Raw genomic sequence first — 20582 nt, forward strand, 5'->3', positions numbered from 1 at the left:
CAAACAGTTAACTGTATACCGCCGGACTCTGTGATCTGCAGAATTCCTGATTAGCAGTGCAAGCGTGCCTTAAACCTGTGAGAACATGAGATAGATGGAGTATTGTGTATTAATAACAAGCGGATGATTATGAGTGGTATTGCTACTGTGGTGCTGCCCACAAACATACGTTTATGCGAGTTCAGCTCATGTGATCAGAGTGTGACAAGTGTAACCATGGTACCTGTACATTTTCAGCTTTGAAGACCAACACAAAAAGTTAAGTTTGTGGATTCATGAGCTTGAAGAGCGGATAAGGACAGAAAATCTTGGAGAGAGCAAGCAACACATCCCCGAGAAGAAAAGTGAGATGCATAAAGTGGAGATGTACTTGGAAGAGTTACTGGCTGCACGGTAAATAAATATACGGATTGTTATAGCATGTATTCCTGTTGTCTCATGATATGTAGAATGGAAATCATAAGATTGCTATGTATGAAGGAGATGAGGCCCTACTTTCAAAAACAATTGTTAGACTATTGGAGTTGGAGTCATTGTAGTGAAGGTGTCACAGGTGCATAATTTTTCAATAATTCTTTGGGGTATATTCAATTGAAGTCAAAAACTGCCGTCTGTCGAAAAGACGTCAGTTTTCGACTTTTTAAGGTCGAATCCTGATTCGACCTATTTAATATATCCCTACATTTTTCAACAAGTCGATGAATTCGACTTGTCGAAAGGCATGTGGATCGGCGGGATAGCTGCGGATCCACGTGCTTGTGTCTTTGGCCCCCTTTTCGACCATCTCAGTCCGACATCAAAAGATGTCGGACTGAGATGCGGACCCAGAGGAGGAGAGGGGGGGAGCCGCAGGGAGACGGGGGGACAGCCGGCGGGCATACAGGGGAGATAAGCGCTACAGTAGCGCTGCAGCTGGATGTCACTCAGCCGCCTGACCTCACGGCAGCTTCCGCTCCAGCACGCTGCTGGAGCCAGGTGGAAGCTGCCGTGAGGTCGGGCGGCTGAGTGACATCCTGCTGCAGCGCTACTGTAGCGCTGATCTTCTCTGTATGCCCGCTGGCTGTCTCCCCTCTGGTCTCCCCGTGGCTCGCCCCCCTTCTCCTCCTCTGCGTCCCATCTCAATTCGACTTGAAATAGTCGAATTAAGATGGGATTGAATAGGGGTTGTCGGATCCATTCCGACAAATACATGTCGGAATGGATCCGACTTTAATTGAATGTACCCCTTTGTGTTTGCCTTGTTATTGTATAGAGCTAGGCCTTATACCCAGTGACAGTTGATGGACCATGAATATTCAGAATACTGTGTAGCTTTCTCTCTTCCAGTACACTCACAATACTAACTGCTATATGTAAAAACCTCAGGGTTGTACTACAGTAGTTATCTGTTGTGCACATAGGTAATTTTTATGTTGTCACGTTATACAGTCATTACATACAGCACATATGGCCTGACTCAGAGATGGCCGCCATTGTCCAGGAACGCTTATAGGAATTGCATGGATCTGCGTCTCCCGGTGATATCCACCTGGACGCATGTGCAAATTTAAAACATGTTATAAATGCGTCTACCTCTTTATCAGACTATACTTATATTGCTAATCAATTCTGTGCTTTAGGGAATCATTTGAGAAACTTTGTCAGCGAGCTCAAGTACTTCATGAAGATGGACGGGGTGATGGGCAAGAAGTACGCCTGTCATCTCAGCTTCTCACAAATTACCAGACCCTGGTGAAAATGATAAAGGAGAAGCTCCGTGTCTGCCAGGTGGCTCTCCAAGACCACCAGATTTTTGAGGAGGCTTTGCAGAGTACGTGGTCATGGCTGAAAGATATGCAAGACAGGTTGTCCACCACGGAGAGTACAGTGGGTAGTAAAAGCACACTTGAGAAACGTCTACAACAAGTTCAGGTGAGGACTTAGATAAATGTACGCAAAATATATGGATTTAGCACTAATACAGTTACAAAAATACATGTCACACTGGAACAGGAAGGACATAGTGTAAAGTACACACAGGCTGAATTGAATGTGGTAAATAAAACTCAAGTTCAAACAATATATATGTATGGGATCTGGATAGCATACTGGCATTCGAGATGCCAGCAGTCAGAATACCAACCCCCTGGAATCCTAACATTGGTCACAAGTCCAATGCCAGAATACCAACATCGATCACAATGCCTGCGCCAGAATCCTAACTGCTGGCATCCTGATCGTAAGTATGCCTGGGAGGGTTAGGATTAGGCTACTGCTGGGTGGGAGGTTAGGTGTAGACACTAGTGGGAGGGTTAGGGTTAGGCTGCGGGGAGGGAGGTTAGGCACTAAGGGTGGAGGGTCAGGATCAGGCTGCGGAGGGGGGGGTGTTAGATTTAGGCACTATACTAAGGGTTAGGGTTAGGCTGCAGGGGTGGAAAGGTATGGGTTAGGCTGTGAGGAGGGAGGGTTAGGCACTAATGGGGGAGAGCTAGGGTCCGGCTGCAGGGAGGGTTAGGGTTAGGCTTAAAGTGGCCAATCCCGGGTCATTTTTTCAATCCCGGGAATCGTGATTGAAAAATGATCAATCCCAGGATACCAGAAATTGGTTCCCTTGCAATATCCGCCGCCACTGTCCCGCACTCCCCCGCCCTGCCCATTACACATAATAACATACCCACATATGACTTTCCACCTGCTGCTGAGATGTGGGCCTGTGCAGGTGCTTAGGTCCGAGCGGCGGGCTGTGAGCGGCTGCCTGCGCAGCATGACCTCTGACTTTACATCACGCTGTGCAGTGCGCACAGCCGGGGGCAGGGGGAGATGAGCAGGGGAAGCCGGGCAGTTTCTGAGCCTCTTGCTCAACGTTGCCTGGAATTGAAAAAACAAAGGGTCTTCCTAATCCCGAAATCCCCGGGATTGGAAGCCCCAATCCCAGGATTGAATCCCGGGCAAATTTTGGCCAAAATCCCGGGATCCCGCTGATCCCAGGATTGGCCACCATAGTTAGGCTGCGGGGGGAGGAGGTTTAAGTTCAGGCGGTGGTTAGGGAGGGTTGGGGGTAAATGGGGAGGCTTAGAATACTTACCAACCAGATGTCGAGATTCTGCACGCCGGTGGGGGGGGGGGGGGGGGGGGACCGCGCGTGAGGTATTCTGACTGCCAGGATCTCGATACCATCCCGTATGTACAACACTTTCACTTTAAAAAGCATGCACGTAATTGGGCTGATGTAGACCGCACAATGTAGGCATAAAATATGTTCACTAGAAAAGCCGCAGTTGTGTGTATGTTAAAAAAAATGAAAACAGACAGTCGGTCACAAGCCTTTCTCTAGTGCTGGCAGCCATAATCATCATTACATATCATTTACACTTAAATAATACAGTATATCTTTCTAAGGCTTATATGCATTTGTGTCACTATCTGTATGTACAGTATTTGCATTTGCACTATCACGCCTTCTGTTAGATCGTTGTTTCACTGCTCCCATTCTGTCTCTCATGGCACAAGTGGCAGAATCCTGCACATCTGCATAGGCACATAGGCATGTGCCATTATTCTGGGCATAGTGTGCACTCTCCATCAAGCCAAATTAGTTTATTTAATTTAAACATGTCCTCCTGACTATTATTTATTGAAATGTGTGTTGTGATATATGAAAAATGTGTGACTGTACAAGGAGTTTTTACATTTAAGTAGATTCCCCTCCCCTTTCTATGGTGGAGCCATACTACATACTGTACATCCAATCGTGATGGCTCCGGATGAGGCCTCGTATTTTATAAAATACTGTCTAAAGTGGAAATCTCTGCTCTGTCTTAGGAAATACTACTGGTTAAAGGTGAAGGCGAGGTGAAGCTGAACTTGGCCATTGGTAAAGGTGAGCAGGCTCTTAAGAGCAGTAACATGGATGGACAGATGGTAATCCAGATGCAGCTACAAACATTAAAGGACGTGTGTGGAACTGTCAATGGCACAGCCACTAGGTGTCTCAGGTAAGGTATAATCACCCTTCTGAACATCAATATCCTATATATTTATAGCAGTACTTTTCCAGATTATCATTAGTAACATTCAGTAAAAAATACAATGTCAATTTGTTTCTCAATAATAGACATTAGACCTTATACAGCATTTACCTATAGTACCCTGGCCTTTTCTTCTTATATTGGGGTCTATTCATGAAGCAGTGAAGACAGTGGAGAAGAGAACCTGTGGATAAGTTGCACATGGCAACCAATCAGCTGCTCCGTACAATTGTACAGTATGCAAATTATAAATGTTACTTCAATGCTGATTGGTTGCCATGTGCAACTTCTCCACTGGCTCACTTCTCCACATTTTTCACTGCTTCATGAATAGACACCATTATGTGCTCTGTAATTATAAACATGCAAGCTCAAGTTCAGTACATGGGACTCCTGGGCTATCAGTTTTACTATCCACGTGGACTTCTATTGGGAATAGTAACCTGTGGCAACCGAAGAGGAGCGAGCCACCATGCCCAAATCGTGGCTCAAGTTTAATGATGTTCTGAAGCAGTTTAGTTATGCTTACCCAGGGGTCGCATGTACTGAACTTGAACCAATGTGCAACATTTTCAGATCTGCGGCACAGACATTCCATCTACAGTTTGTAGGTTTCCTGCTGTACGTTCACATTAGGCAAACTGGATCACAAATATATTTGTCATAGGGAACAATCATTCTTATTGCACTGACTGCTCGCCATTCACACAGTGACATAGTTGGGCCTGATACTAAGTCACACGCAGTGTTCTTGCCACACAGAGTTGGCTGCTCAGTGGAAATATATGGGTAATTAGATGTGGATGTGTCACTGTAATCAGCTGTGTCCTAAGACACACAACTGCTCACACAGGAGGCCATCTTTGGATGGAGGAATACTAGTATGTGTGAGTCATGTGACAAAATTGTAAGGCAAAGGGGTCTGTTCATGAAGCAATGAAAAGTGTGGAGAAGTGAGCCAGTGGAGAAGTTGCCAATGGCAACCAATCAGCATTGACGTAATGTTTATAATTTGCATACTTTCAAATTATACAGAGCAGCTGATTGGTTGCCATGGGCAACTTCTCCACTGGTTCACGTCTCCACTCTTTTTCACTGCTTCATGAATAGACCCCTTAATTTCTTTAATGTAAATGGACAGATTTGGATGAGGGTAAACATCCTTCCAACATGGGGCCACCTGGGAAATTGATTTTTCGGCTGCAAAAAAAAGGCATTTCTCTATCGTCCTAGTGGATGCTGGGGTTCCTGAAAGGACCATGGAGAATAGCGGCTCCGCAGGAGACAGGGCACAAAAAGTAAAGCTTTACGATCAGGTGGTGTGTACTGGCTCCTCCCCCCATGACCCTCCTCCAAGCCTCAGTTAGATTTTTGTGCCCGGCCGAGAAGGGTGCAATCTAGGTGGCTCTCCTAAAGAGCTGCTTAGAAAAGTTTAGCTTAGGTTTTTTATTTTACAGTGAGTCCTGCTGGCAACAGGATCACTGCAACGAGGGACTTAGGGGAGAAGAAGTGAACTCACCTGCGTGCAGGATGGATTGGCTTCTTGGCTACTGGACATCAGCTCCAGAGGGACGATCACAGGTACAGCCTGGATGGTCACCGGAGCCTTGCCGCCGGCCCCCTTGCAGATGCTGAAGTAAGAAGAGGTCCAGAATCGGCGGCAGAAGACTCCTCAGTCTTCTAAAGGTAGCGCACAGCACTGCAGCTGTGCGCCATTTTCCTCTCAGCACACTTCACACGGCAGTCACTGAGGGTGCAGGGCGCTGGGAGGGGGGCGCCCTGGGAGGCAAATGAAAACCTATTTTGGCGAAAAATACCTCACATATAGCCTCCGGAGGCTATATGGAGATATTTAACCCCTGCCAGAATCCGTTAAGAGCGGGAGACGAGGCCGCCGAAAAAGGGGCGGGGCCTATCTCCTCAGCACACAGCGCCATTTTCCCTCACAGAAAGGCTGGAGGGAAGGCTCCCAGGCTCTCCCCTGCACTGCACTACAGAAACAGGGTTAAAACAGAGAGGGGGGGCACTAATTTGGCGTTAGAAATATATAATAAAGATGCTATAAGGGAAAACACTTATATAAGGTTGTCCCTATATAATTATAGCGTTTTTGGTGTGTGCTGGCAAACTCTCCCTCTGTCTCTCCAAAGGGCTAGTGGGTCCTGTCCTCTATCAGAGCATTCCCTGTGTGTGTGCTGTGTGTCGGTACGTGTGTGTCGACATGTATGAGGACGATGTTGGTGAGGAGGCGGAGCAATTGCCTGTAATGGTGATGTCACTCTCTAGGGAGTCGACACCGGAATGGATGGCTTATTTAGGGAATTACGTGATAATGTCAACACGCTGCAAGGTCGGTTGACGACATGAGACGGCCGACAAACAATTAGTACCGGTCCAGACGTCTCAAAAACACCGTCAGGGGTTTTAAAACGCCCGTTTACTTTAGTCGGTCGACACAGACACAGACAGGGACACTGAATCCAGTGTCGACGGTGAATAAACAAACGTATTCCTTATTAGGGCCACACGTTAAAGGCAATGAAGGAGGTGTTACATATTTCTGATACTACAAGTACCACAAAAGAGGGTATTATGTGGGATGTGAAAAAACTACCTGTAGTTTTTCCTGAATCAGATAAATTAAATAAAGTGTGTGATGATGCGTGGGTTCCCCCCGATAGAAAATTAGGGGCGGTATACCCTTTCCCGCCAGAAGTTAGGGCGCGTTGGGAAACACCCCTTAGGGTGGCTAAGGCGCTCACACGCTTATCAAAACAAGTGGCGGTACCGTCTATAGATAGGGCCGTCCTCAAGGACCAGCTGACAGGAGGCTGGAAAATATCATAAAAAGTATATACACACATACTGGTGTTATACTGCGACCAGCGATCGCCTCAGCCTGGATGTGCAGAGCTGGGGTGGCTTGGTCGGATTCCCTGACTAAAAATATTGATACCCTTGACAGGGACAGTATTTTATTGACTATAGAGCATTTAAAGGATGCATTTCTATATATGCGAGATGCACAGAGGGATATTTGCACTCTGGCATCAAGAGTAAATGCGATGTCCATATCTGCCAGAAGATGTTATGGACACGACAGTGGTCAGGTGATGCAGATTCCAAACGGCACAAAGGTGTATTGCCGTATAAAGGAAGAGGAGTTATTTGGGGTCGGTCCATCGGACCTGGTGGCCACGGCAACTGCTGGAAAATCCACCGTTTTTACCCTAAGTCACATCTCTGCAGAAAAAGACACCGTCTTTTCAGCCTCAGTCCTTTCGTCCCTATAAGATCATATCTGCCCAGGGATAGAGGAAAGGGAAGAAGACTGCAGCAGGCAGCCCATTCCCAGGAACAGAAGCGTTCCACCGCTTCTGACAAGTTCTCAGCATGGCGCTGAGACCGTACAGGACCCCTGGATCCTACAAGTAGTATCCCAGGGGTACAGATTGGAATGTCGAGACGTTTCCCCTTCGCAGGCTCCTGAAGTCTGCTTTACCAAGGTCTCCCTCCGACAAGGAGGCAGTATGGGAAAAAATTCACAAGCTGTATTCCCAGCAGGTGATAATTAAATTACCTCTCCTACTACAAGAAAAGGGGTATTATTCCACACTATATTGTGGTACTGAAGCCAGAAGGCTAGGTGAGACTTATTCTAAAAAATTTTTGAACACTTACAAAGGTTCAAATCAAGATGGAGTCACTCAGAGCAGTGATAACGAACCAGGAAGAAGGGGACTATATAGTGTCCCGGGACATCAGGGATGCTTACCTCTATGTCCCAAATTTGCCCTTCTCACTAAGGGTACCTCAGGTTCGTGGTGCAGAACTGTCACTATCAGTTTCAGACGCTGCCGTTTGGATTGTCCACGGCACCCCGGGTCTTTACCAAGGTAATGGCCGAAATGATGATTCTTCTTCGAAGAAAAGGCGTCTTAATTATCCCTTACTTGGACGATCTCCTGATAAGGGCATAGTCCAGGGAACAGTTGGAGGTCGGAGTAGCACTATCTCGGATACTGCTACAACAGCACGGGTGGATTCTAAATATTCCAAAATCGCAGCTGATCCCGACGACACGTCTGCTGTGCCTAGGGATGATTCTGGACACAGTCCAGAAAAAGGTGTTTCTCCCGGAAGAGAAAGCCAGGGAGTTATCCGAGCTAGTCAGGAACCTCCTAAAAACAGTGCATCATTGCACAAGGGTCCTGGTAAAAATGGTGGCTTCCTACGAAGCAATTCCATTCGGCAGATTTCACGCAAGAACTTTTCAGTGGGATCTGCTGGACAAATGGTCCGGATCGCATCTTCAGATGCATCAGCGGATAACCCTATATCCAAGGACAAGGGTGTCTCTCCTGTGGTGGTTATAGAGTGCTCATCTTCTAGAGGGCCGCAGATTCGGCATTCAGGATTGGATGCTGGTGACCACGGAGCCCAGCCCGAGAGGCTGGGGAGCAGTCACACAAGGAAAAAATTTCCAGGGAGTGTGATCAAGTCTGGAGACTTTTCTCCACATAAATATACTGGAGCTAAGGGTAAATTTATAATGCTCTAAGCTTAGCAAGACCTCTGCTTCAAGGTCAGCCGGTATTGATCCAGTGGGAAAAACATCACGGCAGTCGCCCACGTAAACAGACAGGGCGACACAAGAAGCAGGAGGGCAATGGCAAAAACTGCAAGGACTTTTCGCTGGGCGGAAAATCATGTGATAGCACTGTCAGCAGTGTTTCATCCCGGGAATGGAAACTGGGAAGCAGACTTCCTCAGCAGGCACGACCTCCACCCGGGAGAGTGGAAACTTCATCGGGAAGTTTTTTCCACATGATTGTAAACCGTTGGGAAATACCAAAGGTGGACATGATGGCGTCCCGTCTGAACAAAAAACGGGACAGGTATTGCGCCAGGTCAAGAGACCCTCAGGCAATAGCTGTGGACGTTCTGGTAACACCGTGGGTGTACCAGTCGGTGTATGTGTTCCCTCCTCTGCTTCTCATACCTAAGGTGCTGAGAATTATAAGACGTAGAGGAGTAAGAACTATACTCATGGCTCCGGATTGGCCAAGAAGGACTTGGTACCCGGAACTTCAAGAGATGCTTACAGAGGTCTTATGGCCTCTGCTGCTAAGAAGGGATTTGCTTCAGCAAGTACCATGTCTGTTCCAAGACTTACCGCAGCTGCGTTTGTCGGCATGGCGGTGGAACGCCGGATCCTAAGGGAAAAAGGCATTCCGGAAGAGGTCATTCCTACCCTGGTCAAAGCCAGAAAGGAGGTGACCGCACAACATTATCACCACATGTGGCGAAAATATGTTGCGTGGTGTGAGGCCAGGATGGCCCCACAAAGAAATTTCAACTCGGTCGTTTCCTGCATTTCCTGCAAACAGGAGTGTCTATGGGCCGCAAATTGGGGTCCATTAAGGTACAAATTTCGGCCCTGTCGATTTTCTTCCAGAAAGAATTGGCTTCAGTTCCTGAAGTCCAGAAGTTTGTCAAGGGAGTATTGCATATACAACCCCCTTTTGTGCCTCCAGTGGCACTGTGGGATCTCAACGTAGTTCTGGGATTCCTCAAATCACATTGGTTTAAAACCAGTCAAATCTGTGGATTTGAAGCATCTCACATGAAAAGTGACCATGCTCTTGGCCCTGGCCTGGACCAGGCGAGTGTCAAATTGGTGGTTTTTTCTCAAAAAAGCCCATATCTGTTTGTCCATTCGGACAGGGCAGAGCTGCGGACTCGTCCCCAGTTCTCTCCCTAAGGTGGTGTCAGTGTTTCACCTGAACCAGCTTATTGTGGTGCCTTGCACCTACTAGGGACTTGGAGGACTCCAAGTTGCTAGATGTTGTCAGGGCCCTGAAAATATGTTCCAGGACGGCTGGAGTCAGGAAAACTGACTTGCTGTTATCCTGTATGCACCCAACAAACTGGGTGCTCTTGCTTCTAAGCAGACTATTGCTAGTTGGCTGTGTAATACAATTCAGCTTGCACATTCTGTGGCAGGCCTGCCACAGCCAAAATATGTAAATGCCCATTCCACAAGGAAGGTGGGCTCATCTTGGGCGGCTGCCCGAGGGGTCTCGGCTTTACAACTTTGCCGAGCGGTTATTTAGTCAGGGGCAAACACGTTTGTAAAATCCTACAAATTTGATACCCTGGCTAAGGAGGACCTGGAGTTCTCTCATTCGGTGCTGCAGAGTCATCCGCACTCTCCCGCCCGTTTGGGAGCTTTGGTATTATCCCCATGGTCCTTTCAGGAACCCCAGCATCCACTAGGACGATAGAGAAAATAAGAATTTACTTACCGATAATTCTATTTCTCGGAGTCCGTAGTGGATGCTGGGCGCCCATCCCAAGTGCGGATTGTCTGCAATACTTGTACATAGTTACAAAAATCGGGTTATTATTGTTGTGAGCCATCTTTTCAGAGGCTCCGCTGTTATCATACTGTTAACTGGGTTCAGATCACAGGTTGTACAGTGTGATTGGTGTGGCTGGTATGAGTCTTACCCGGGATTCAAAATCCTTCCTTATTGTGTACGCTCGTCCGGGCACAGTACCTAACTGAGGCTTGGAGGAGGGTCATGGGGGGAGGAGCCAGTACACATCACCTGATCGTAAAGCTTTACTTTTTGTGCCCTGTCTCCTGCGGAGCCGCTATTCTCCATGGTCCTTTCAGGAACCCCAGCATCCACTACGGACTCCGAGAAATAGAATTATCGGTAAGTAAATTCTTATTATTGTATCCATTGTATACTGTAGTTTATTTCATCCCGATTTTCCATTTACTGTACAGTATAACAAGAACTGGGGGAAGAGCTTTGCTATACATGAGGTGCGAAGTGATGTTTAGACTGGTTTATGAGCCAGCTTTGACAATTTATACACTAGTATGGATGTTTTATTTCTGAGAATGCTGAAACCCTATTATTAATATTGCACCAAAAGTTTCATAGATTTCTGCTTTACTTTATTGTATGACTGCAGTGGTTTAGAGTCTGTGATCAACCAGTGGAATGAACATATGGAAAGGAAAAGTCAGATGGAACAGTGGCTGGAGTCTGTGGATCACAAACTGGAACAACCCATTCAGCAGGAAAATGGTCTGAAAGAGAAATTCAATCAGTTAGACCACGTCCAGGCAATCTTGTCAGATGTGGAAGATCACTCCACAACTCTTCATCATCTTATTGAGAAGACAAAGGAATTACATCAGAAGACTGAGGACCCTTCTTTCTCCGAAATAGCACAGAATGAACTAAAAACCCACTTCAACGACATTATGACTGTTGCCAAAGTAATTTTATTTACTGCTTTACTTTACAAAGATGCCCACTTTTTACATTTCGTAACATGTTGTACTCTTTATAATCCCATCATTGGTATCACACCGATTTTGTCTTGGTCTATAAAGTGCAGTATAAATACTGTATGCATTCTGATGTTGTCATGCTCATTTTTGCTGTGATGTAGCATGCTGCAACACGGCTTGCTGCATGTTATGCCAGGCTGCGACTATTTGCAGCCGGCATCGCTCCATTAATTTCTAATTAGTGCAAATAGTCACAGCCTGTCACAGCCTGGCATGCCATGCAGTATGCTGCGTCGCAGTAAGATGAGCATGGCTACATCAGTGTGTATTTATGTTGCTATGGTTAGAGACCATTAGGTGTACAATGTGTTGTTTCCATGTATAACTCTTAGCGGCATTTTTCGTTAACTGCTTACCACAGGAGGATAGCCTCAAGCTATAACTACCGGAGCTCTTTCATTTTAAGGCCATCTCCTTCTGCAGTAACGTCCGTTAACCCATAGATTCCAGGTTAAGTGCCCAGAGCTATGGGTTAACATGCTTGTGGCAACTGCAGTAAGGACGAAAAGCCCTACATACCACGGATTTCTGTTTACATCTCATTAGGGGGTAACTGGAGCTTGCGGGTAGACTGCGGTTGGAACTGAATAGTCCCGGCATTGCTGCAAGCCCCTTATAATGTAAAGCAGGATTATCTAACATTTTTATGGGAAGAACTACCTATACAGGAGAACTATTGCGCACTATACAATAAAAGCCTTGTAGTACTGTCTGGCAAGTTTTGTTTGCACAAGCCTATAAAATAGTATATTATAATAACTAACAAGGGTAAGTTACAGCAGACGTAATGCTACATATATGTTGTGTCTTACCCATAAGAAGTTAAGAAATGTATTCTGTTTACTTGACATTTTAGTACTCCTATATACAGTGCAACAGTAATTGTTCAGAAACAAGTCATTGAACCTTGTGATGCTGTGTAAATCTAGGCTGTAAAATGTAAATAACAATAGTAAAGATGGCTTCCTGTTGTACCTCAAACTCTTGTTTGGCTATCAGATCACTATATGAGAATAGGAAATGCTTAACAATTGTGCTGTGTGCCTAGGAGAAGATGAAGAATATTGAAGACATTGTGAAGGATCACTTGATGTACCTGGATGCAGTGCATGAATTCACTGACTGGCTCCATTCAGCCAAAGAAGAACTTCACCGCTGGTCAGATGCCTCAGGAGATGCTCCTTCCATCCAGAAGAAAATGACAAAGGTTCAGGTTAGTTGCAGGAATAAAACCTGTCTAATGAATGGCTGTATGTCATATGTTAGCATTATTTCTCTTTCATCCTTGGAGACACTGAGGTATAGAGTGCAGTGACATGACAGAAGCTGGTATGCCTGTGTGATGTAGCGCAAAATAAAATGGAGTTACTGGTGAGGTCTGTGTGCTTCACTCAGCAAGTTAATAAAGCATACTGTACCTTTGTAACAATAGTATGTAGTTCTCATATCCACAGCAATGGTTGAAATTTATGACTTGCCATTTTTCTCACTGTTACAAATACAAGCACAATTCTTTTAATTAACACATTATTAGAAAACTAAAATTGCTTCAAAGATAAAGTTTTTCAGATGATAGTTTTCTATTAAATATATAGACGCCTAATTTAGGGCTCTACATACTTACTGTAATGACATACATAGAGCCTTAATGTTCCAGGTCTGGAGGGAAATGTAATAGGTGTGTGAATCAGAAAGTGAGAGATTTTGGTGGTCATTCCGAGTTGTTCGCTAGCTGCATTCGTTCGCTGTGCAGCGATGAGGCAAAAAAACGGCACTGAAGTTTTGCACAGGATCTAGTGATACTTTTCAGTCACACTGGTTGCCGCAGAGTGATTGACAAGAAGGGGGCATTTCTGGGTGTCAACTGACCGTTTTCAGGGAGTGTTCGGAAAAATGCAGGCGTGGCTGGGTGAACGCAGGGCGTGTTTGTGACGTCAAACCAGGAACTGAATTGTCTGAAGTGATCGCAAGCACTGAGTAGGTTTGAAGCTACTCAGAAAATGCACAAAATTATTTTGTAGCAGCTCTGCGTTACAACCGTTTGCACTTCTGCTAAGCTAAAATACACTCCCAGTGGGCGGCGGCATAGCGTTTGCACGGCTGCTAAAAACTGCTAGCGAGCGATCAACTCAGAATGACCACCTTTGTGAGAGTTCTCCTGTTTTTTTTGGGTTTTTTTTAAGTGGTACTCATTTACATGGCAAAATCAAACTGGTTTTGCCATGTAAATGATTGCCACTTTAAAAAAACAGAACTCTCACAAAATCTCTCACTTCTTGATTCTCACACCCTATTACATTTCACCCTTGGAGCCATGCCTCACCATTGCTGAAATTACTGAAATATCACACTGGTTTAATTTTGATCTCTAAAAAGTGATGGAAGATATCAGTATAGAAAGAAGCCATGTTCACCACCTGAAAGACATTCACACAAAGCTGTCATCTGCAGGCAAATATGGAGGACAGAGATTGAATGTGGTACTCTTTCTTCTTGAGACTTTGAACACTTTGGGGGGGGGGGGGGGGGATTCAGTTTACCCCAATAATTTAACGGGTACAAAAAAGGTAGTCACAAGCTTTTTCACACTTTTTAGCTTCGGGCTTTTCAATTACAGCCTATGGACAAAACCATGTGCAGTGCAGGTGGGGTAGATATAACATGTGCAGAGAGAGTTAGATTTGGGTGGGGTGTGTTCAAACTGAAAATCTAAATTGCAGTGTATAAATAAAGCAGACAGTATTTACCCTGCACAGAAACAAAATAACCCACCCAAATCTAAAGGCCTACACCCACTAGCTGATTTTGAGCTCAAAGTAGCTCACTTTTGGCGTTTTGAGCTTCTTTGAGCTCAAACTCGGCCAGTGTGTATGGCCGGGCGGTGAGCGCTGATGCATGCTCCCGCTACATCGCTGGTCGCCGCCACCTGTCGGGCTGTTTGAACAGCCGAGTGAAGCACTTTCCACAGTCTCCTACTGTGGAAAGTGCTTCATTCCCCGTGAACATCGCTGGGCACAGGGGAAATCGCTCAGTGTGTATGCACTGAGCTATTTTCCTGCGAGCGATGTTCACATTATCGCTGTGCATACACGCCCAGTGTGTATGCACCTTAACTCTCTCTGCACGTTATATCTGCCCCCCTGCAGTTCACATGGTTTTGCCCATTAGTGAAAGCTTTTGCTGCTGCGATCAGGTCTAAATTAGACCCTCTGTTTTGTACCCATTAAATTATCTGCTTAACACATAGGATCTGTGATCAGTTCACGGACCTATGTGTTAACACTACCGGATTCGCAAAAACAAGCTATTTAACGGGGATTGTTTTTGGAGTCTGTTGAGGTCCCGGAAAAAAAAATCACAGATAAGAGCTGCCAGTGGGCTGCATTTGGGTCTAATTGGATAGTAAATTACCACTGCTAATTGAATAACCCCCTTAGAATGTAGTGAGATAATTAGCAGTAGGCGGAGATGTTGCTCATACCAACCAATCAGATTCTTGCTATAATTTTATGGAATGTACTAGATAAGTGATAGAATTTGGTTGGTTGCTCTGGCCAACTTCACCATTTTTAGAAAGTTTGATACATCTGCCCCACAATACGGAAGTTGTTATTGCCCTTTTTTCAAGATAATTGTGCCCACTTTTGTTCTCTGAAAAGTTGCACATTGAAGAAGTTGTCTGCATTGATTAATTAACATAAAGTGGTGGTTGCTCAATCAATTTAGTGCTCCTTCATAGGTGCATGAAAAGGAGGGGTTAGTCTTGACAAGATAAAACACTGAAAAGGATCAACAGTAAGATTTAAATACCACATTATAATAGAAAAACAGAGATCTCAAATTGCATATTATAATAGCACATACATAAATATATCTAAATTGAGAGTCAACACCTTCCAAATAACATTGATGAGGATGTCAGTATTTGTAAATGTGTTTAGTAAATAGATGGTTTAGTAAATAGATGGATAGACCAAACAGATACATGTGGATGTTGCACTAAGTACAGATGTGTCCTCATACATCTTGCCTCAATATGCCATGCAGCAGGAGATGCCTGGTATGAGTGAGCTGACAGGTCCCGTGCAACACCATTTGTGTCGGGCGTCTTTGTTGGCTAAATATTTATCTTATTTGCATAGCGATATAGCAAAACACAGCAAAAATGATGCGAATAGGATGCACAAGCACAAATGACACACAAAAAATACAGAGTCCCGTTTCACAATAAAACAAATAATAATAAAAGTCAAAGTTCACTGAGTCCTTATACCAAATCCTTAATGTTGACTAGAAGTAAATGTCCTTTAAATGACTCTCTGATGACCTCTCAGAGCAAAGATACATTATTTATTATTTACCAGTTATTTATATAGCGCGCACATATTCTGCAGCGCTTTACAGAGAATAATTGTCCATTTGCATCAGTCCCTGCCTCAGTGGAGCTTACAATCTATATTCCCTATCACATGTACAACACAGACACATTCAGGCTAGTGTTAATTTTGTTGGGAGCCAATTAACCTACCAGTATATTTTTGGATTGTGGGAGGAAACCAGAGTACCCAGAGGAAACCCACGCAAGTACGGGGAGAATATACAAACTCCACACAGGGCCATGGTAGTAATTGAATCCATGACCTCAGTGCTGTGAGGCAGTAATGCTAACCATTACACCATCCGTCCTGCCCATGTACTACCATACATTGCAGCAGTGTGCCGCCTTGACCGTTCCTGGCACGTTGCAGATAATTAATTGCCCCTATGACTGTTTCAATCGCAATCTGAACAATCTGCAAGATCACGCACTGTATGTTTAGTTTATTCTACTTTCTGTCTTGGCCCATCTATGTTTTTTTATTAACTGAGATAAAGTTTTAAGGGGGGTACACACAGAGAGATCCATGCTTAATTTCAAAGCAATCTGACTAGATTGCTTAGAAATTAAGCATGGACCTCTCCGTGTGTATGCCCATAGCGGTAGCGATATGCGGCCCAGCATGTCGCAATCTCTGGTTCTAGATTGTGCCTGCATGCAGGCACAATCTAGACAGTTCGCTCACTTCACTGCTGTGTGAAGTGAGCGACCCCCTCCACTCAGCACACATCGCGCTGTGTGCTGATCGGGAGGAGAGATGTGTGCTGAGCGGTCTGTGATAGATCGCTTTGCACACATCTTTACGTGTGTACCCCCCTGTAGAGATGTGTGCTGAGCGATCTATCACAGACCACTCGGCACTCAACGCGATGTGTGCTGAGTGGAGGGAGCCCTCACTTCACACAGCGCTAAAGTGAGCGAACTGACTAGATTGTGCCTTTATGCAGGCACAATTTAGAACCGGTGATAGCGACGCGAGGGGCCGCGCAGTGCTGTCGCTATGGGCATACACACGGAGAGATCCGTGCTTAATTTCTAAGCAGTCTAGTCAGATTGCTTAGAAATTAAGCACAGATCTCTCCATGTGTACCACCCTTTAATGTTTAATGCCATTGACCTTCTAAATTTTCACTTTCAATAAGTAAAACCTAAGCTAATTAAAATAATTTGCAGTTGTTCACACATTCATTTTACCCCATTTGGCTGAAAATACATAACAAGTTGCTCTTGTGAATTCTTTTTTGTACAACTTTGTAAACTGTTTCTGTTTCTTCCTGTTTATAAGCTGAAAACAACTTTGGTTGCTATAGCGATTATTTTTTTCCATTGCAGGAGCTGATGAATTCCAGACAGACCGGGGCTGAACGCTTAAGCAGAGTTGAAACCCTGGCTCCTGCAGTGAAGAAGAATACCACTGTTAGCGGATGTGAACACATGGATGCAGAGATCCAAGGCCTGCAGGCAGACTGGAAGCAGTGGGAGGACAGTGTCTGTCAAAGTCAGAACACTTTGGAGACCCTGTTGAGTCAAATGGCAATATCAGAACAAGACTTTACATCCCGGGTTTCTAAGCTAGAAGATGCTGTTAAGGACTTCAGTGTCTTTCTGGAAAAATGGGCACAGAAACTGAGGCAAGGGCAAGGCAAGACTGCAGACAAAGACATAGTAGAAAACTGGCAAAGGGAGAAGGTGAGACTGAAATTCCTGCTTCATGGTCTACACAGTGTTAATTCATGCTGTATTATAAGCATAGCACATACTGTATACACACTCGTATTCCTGAAACAAATGCTGAGATAATAAATCAGTATGAATCTATTCTGTTTATCTGCCAGACTCAGCGCTGGATTGTTCCCGAACCCTAAGACAAAATGTTGTGCAGCCGTCTTGCTTGCAGTTTGTAATGTGCAAATGACAGTATGGTATATTTACAGTCATACAGGGCCTAATGCATGGTTTAACAGTCCGGCTGTACCTGCAGTGCTTCAGCATTAACCTGTAGAACTGCAATTCTCCTACACTATGCAGAGCTGCTTGCGTCTCTGTGGCCAGACCATCCCTATACATATTCTTGAATCCTGTCATTATTAGTGCTCACTTGCACAGCCTTTTTCCTGGTGTAAACAGGCGTAATTATGTATTCACACAACTCTCCATAGCTGGCTGTTCCATCTGCACACCCCCTGAACTTTCCCTACGTGAGAGCACCCATTACAGCCTAGTTATGCGCCCGAGATGCTTATTACATTGCATTGCCTACAGATATACATACTTAGTGCCTAATTCAGACCTGATCGCAGCAGCAGAATGCAGTAATATTAAACTTGGATGCCCTGGTTTAATATTCAATACTTGAAAATTACATCATACCATATTTTTCAAGCAGACAGATAACCATATGCATTTCCAGAATCCCTAGGGATACTGGAAATGCATATGGTTATCTGTCTGCTTGTGTTTGCAGTTGCACAAACATGCCCTTGGTTATCTATTTGTCTACAATTGAGTACCCCCATCCCAACTATGCAGAAGTGGCAGAATTACACAAATCTACATGGGCACATCTGTTTTTGCCCACTATTGTGGACATGTGCAAAAACATGCACGAGAAATACGCCATGCAAACTTGCATAGTACTTATTCTGTTTTATGCCCAAAGGGAGGTTTTAGTATCACGTTTTGATCAAGCTCTTATCTTGCCACAGTGACCTCAGTTAAGATGGGGCATTTCCATTATGGCAGCCAGGTCATTTTAGCACCCTAGATTGTCTGGGCTGCATTGTTTCAGCCTGCTCTCTCTGGCTCTTGTACAACCCCCAAACCAGCTCCTTCCTAGGGTTCTCAGCGTAGTTTGTGTCATAACCCCAACCTGTTTCCCCACATATATAACCTGCACCACTTACCCTTTCTCATCCAGTATTGCTTACACAGCAACTGCAACACACCATAGCCCCCCCCCCCACACACACACACACATTCCCCATTTCTGAGAGACTTTGACTATAAATAAACTACGCTTTCTGACACCTCCTCTTGTACTTACTGTATGATACTGGGAGAAACTTCAGGGTCTCCTCTGTGGCAGGTAACAGGCAGCTGTGCCACTCCCTAAGTCTTGCGCCCTAGGTGGCATCATTGGTCGCACCTCCCTTGGTACAGCCCTGGTCCTTTCTCTAAAGCATTAGTTGGAGGAGCAACTTTTGAAGGTCAGTTCACATTGACTAAACATGGGTGTAGTATGGCTGACCGCCGGTCTCCTGACATACCGACGCCGGGAGGGGAGGGGCGAGTGCAGTAAGCCCCTTGCGGGCTCGCTGCGCTCGCCACGGGTTCTCTTCCTACTCTATGGGTGGAAATAGTCCCTGTTGGTCGGCATGCCAACCATCGGGATAGTGAGGGGTCGGTATGGTGGAGGAGGTCATGTGACTGACGGTCTCCCGACCGCCGGTCACATGAATACAACCCCTCCCAACATGACCCTCTCCAGGAGGGACACAATGCTCTTCTTCTGTACTTTTCTCTTAATGTATGATTGCCGGCACCTGTTTTGAACAGGTAATGGACCAAAGAAAAAGAAAGAAAGAATTGTCCAAAAGAACAACGATAGGCAAAGAGACCTGTCAATCAAAAATCTAGACGAATGAGAGACTGGAACAGGGGATATAGTTCTCCCAAACCCGGAAATCGGGTTTCCTATGATGAAGCAAATGCGAAACGATCGTTAGGATATCGGACGCAGTTACTTTGTGTCCATTTTAATAGCTTAGTCACTGTGTATATAGAAATGTGATGCATGTTTAGCCAATTGCTCTAATAGCCTAGCTCCAGTGATAGTGACAGCTGCCGTGGGCGTAATTGATCCGACACTGTGCCGGAGACGGCTTTAACATACTGAGATCAGTCACGTCAATATATTTCAGACGTGAGCAGCGGTTAGCGGCCACACGCTAAAACACGCGGCAGCCAAAGGGGGACATAGGCTGAGGCGGCCCTGTTGGACGTTTACTGCGGCTAGCGGTTACACGTGTGGATACACGGCACTGAAGGGGACTCAGACCCAGATTGCCCCAAAGCCGCTTGGGGGGAACACACACGTGCGGGGAGTACCTGAGAAGTATACCGCCGTGTGTGAGCAGCATTTATCTGTTAGACACAGGACGGCCGCTACAAGACTGTGGGGATATAACCACAACATGCAGGCAATACTGATCTAAAGAGAATGTAAGACTGCCACATTGTATAAACATTCTGGAATATAGCCCTCCATGGGTGACTGATTATGTGAGGACATTTAGCAGCATTATTAGTGTGTTGTGCAACATCCCAACATTTAGGTGGGAACATCTCTACATGTGATTGCTAGATGTAAATTAATCAATCCATATTATTAATTTATTGATGGCATGGAAAGCTCACTAAGAAATACAAAATAAAGTATAAAACAAAATCAATAAAATAATGGCTACACGTGTGACCAGATAAATGGGATAATACACTATCTACAGAACTAGTTTAGAGCTATTGAATAAAACACAATCTCCTCACTGACCTATTATAAGATCTCAATCAGATCTATCAGTTACTCGGAGAGGGGATTTTCTGAGTCTCTTATTATATATGTGATATAGGAATAGGAGTGTATAGAGAATACTCCCCAAGTGGCCACAAGTTATTTATACTGGATGCTATGATATATTTGTAGTTCAACTGTGTATATAGTACACCACCTAACCTTTCAAATAAGGGAGCAATTAGGTAGTGATGCGCACACTACAAGCACATAACTAAGGAAAGGATTTAGGTGGTATTACTAAACTATTTA

General features: G+C 45.0%; 1 protein-coding gene across 15 annotated transcripts in view; it reads left to right on the forward strand.

Moving 5' to 3' along the window:
- The window catches only part of SYNE1 (spectrin repeat containing nuclear envelope protein 1), a 965679-nt gene that overhangs the window by 529628 nt on the left and 415469 nt on the right, over window positions 1-20582 (forward strand). For all 15 annotated transcript variants that reach the window (XM_063917854.1, XM_063917860.1, XM_063917859.1 and 12 more), the window contains 6 exons: window positions 238-393; window positions 1620-1911; window positions 3802-3974; window positions 10998-11307; window positions 12431-12595; window positions 17093-17449. In XM_063917854.1, the coding sequence (XP_063773924.1) occupies window positions 238-393; window positions 1620-1911; window positions 3802-3974; window positions 10998-11307; window positions 12431-12595; window positions 17093-17449 (1453 nt within the window). The remainder of the gene's footprint in view (window positions 1-237; window positions 394-1619; window positions 1912-3801; window positions 3975-10997; window positions 11308-12430; window positions 12596-17092; window positions 17450-20582) is intronic.

Source organism: Pseudophryne corroboree, chromosome 4 (genome assembly GCF_028390025.1).
Source record: "Pseudophryne corroboree isolate aPseCor3 chromosome 4, aPseCor3.hap2, whole genome shotgun sequence".
Classification (NCBI taxonomy): Eukaryota; Metazoa; Chordata; class Amphibia; order Anura; family Myobatrachidae; genus Pseudophryne; species Pseudophryne corroboree.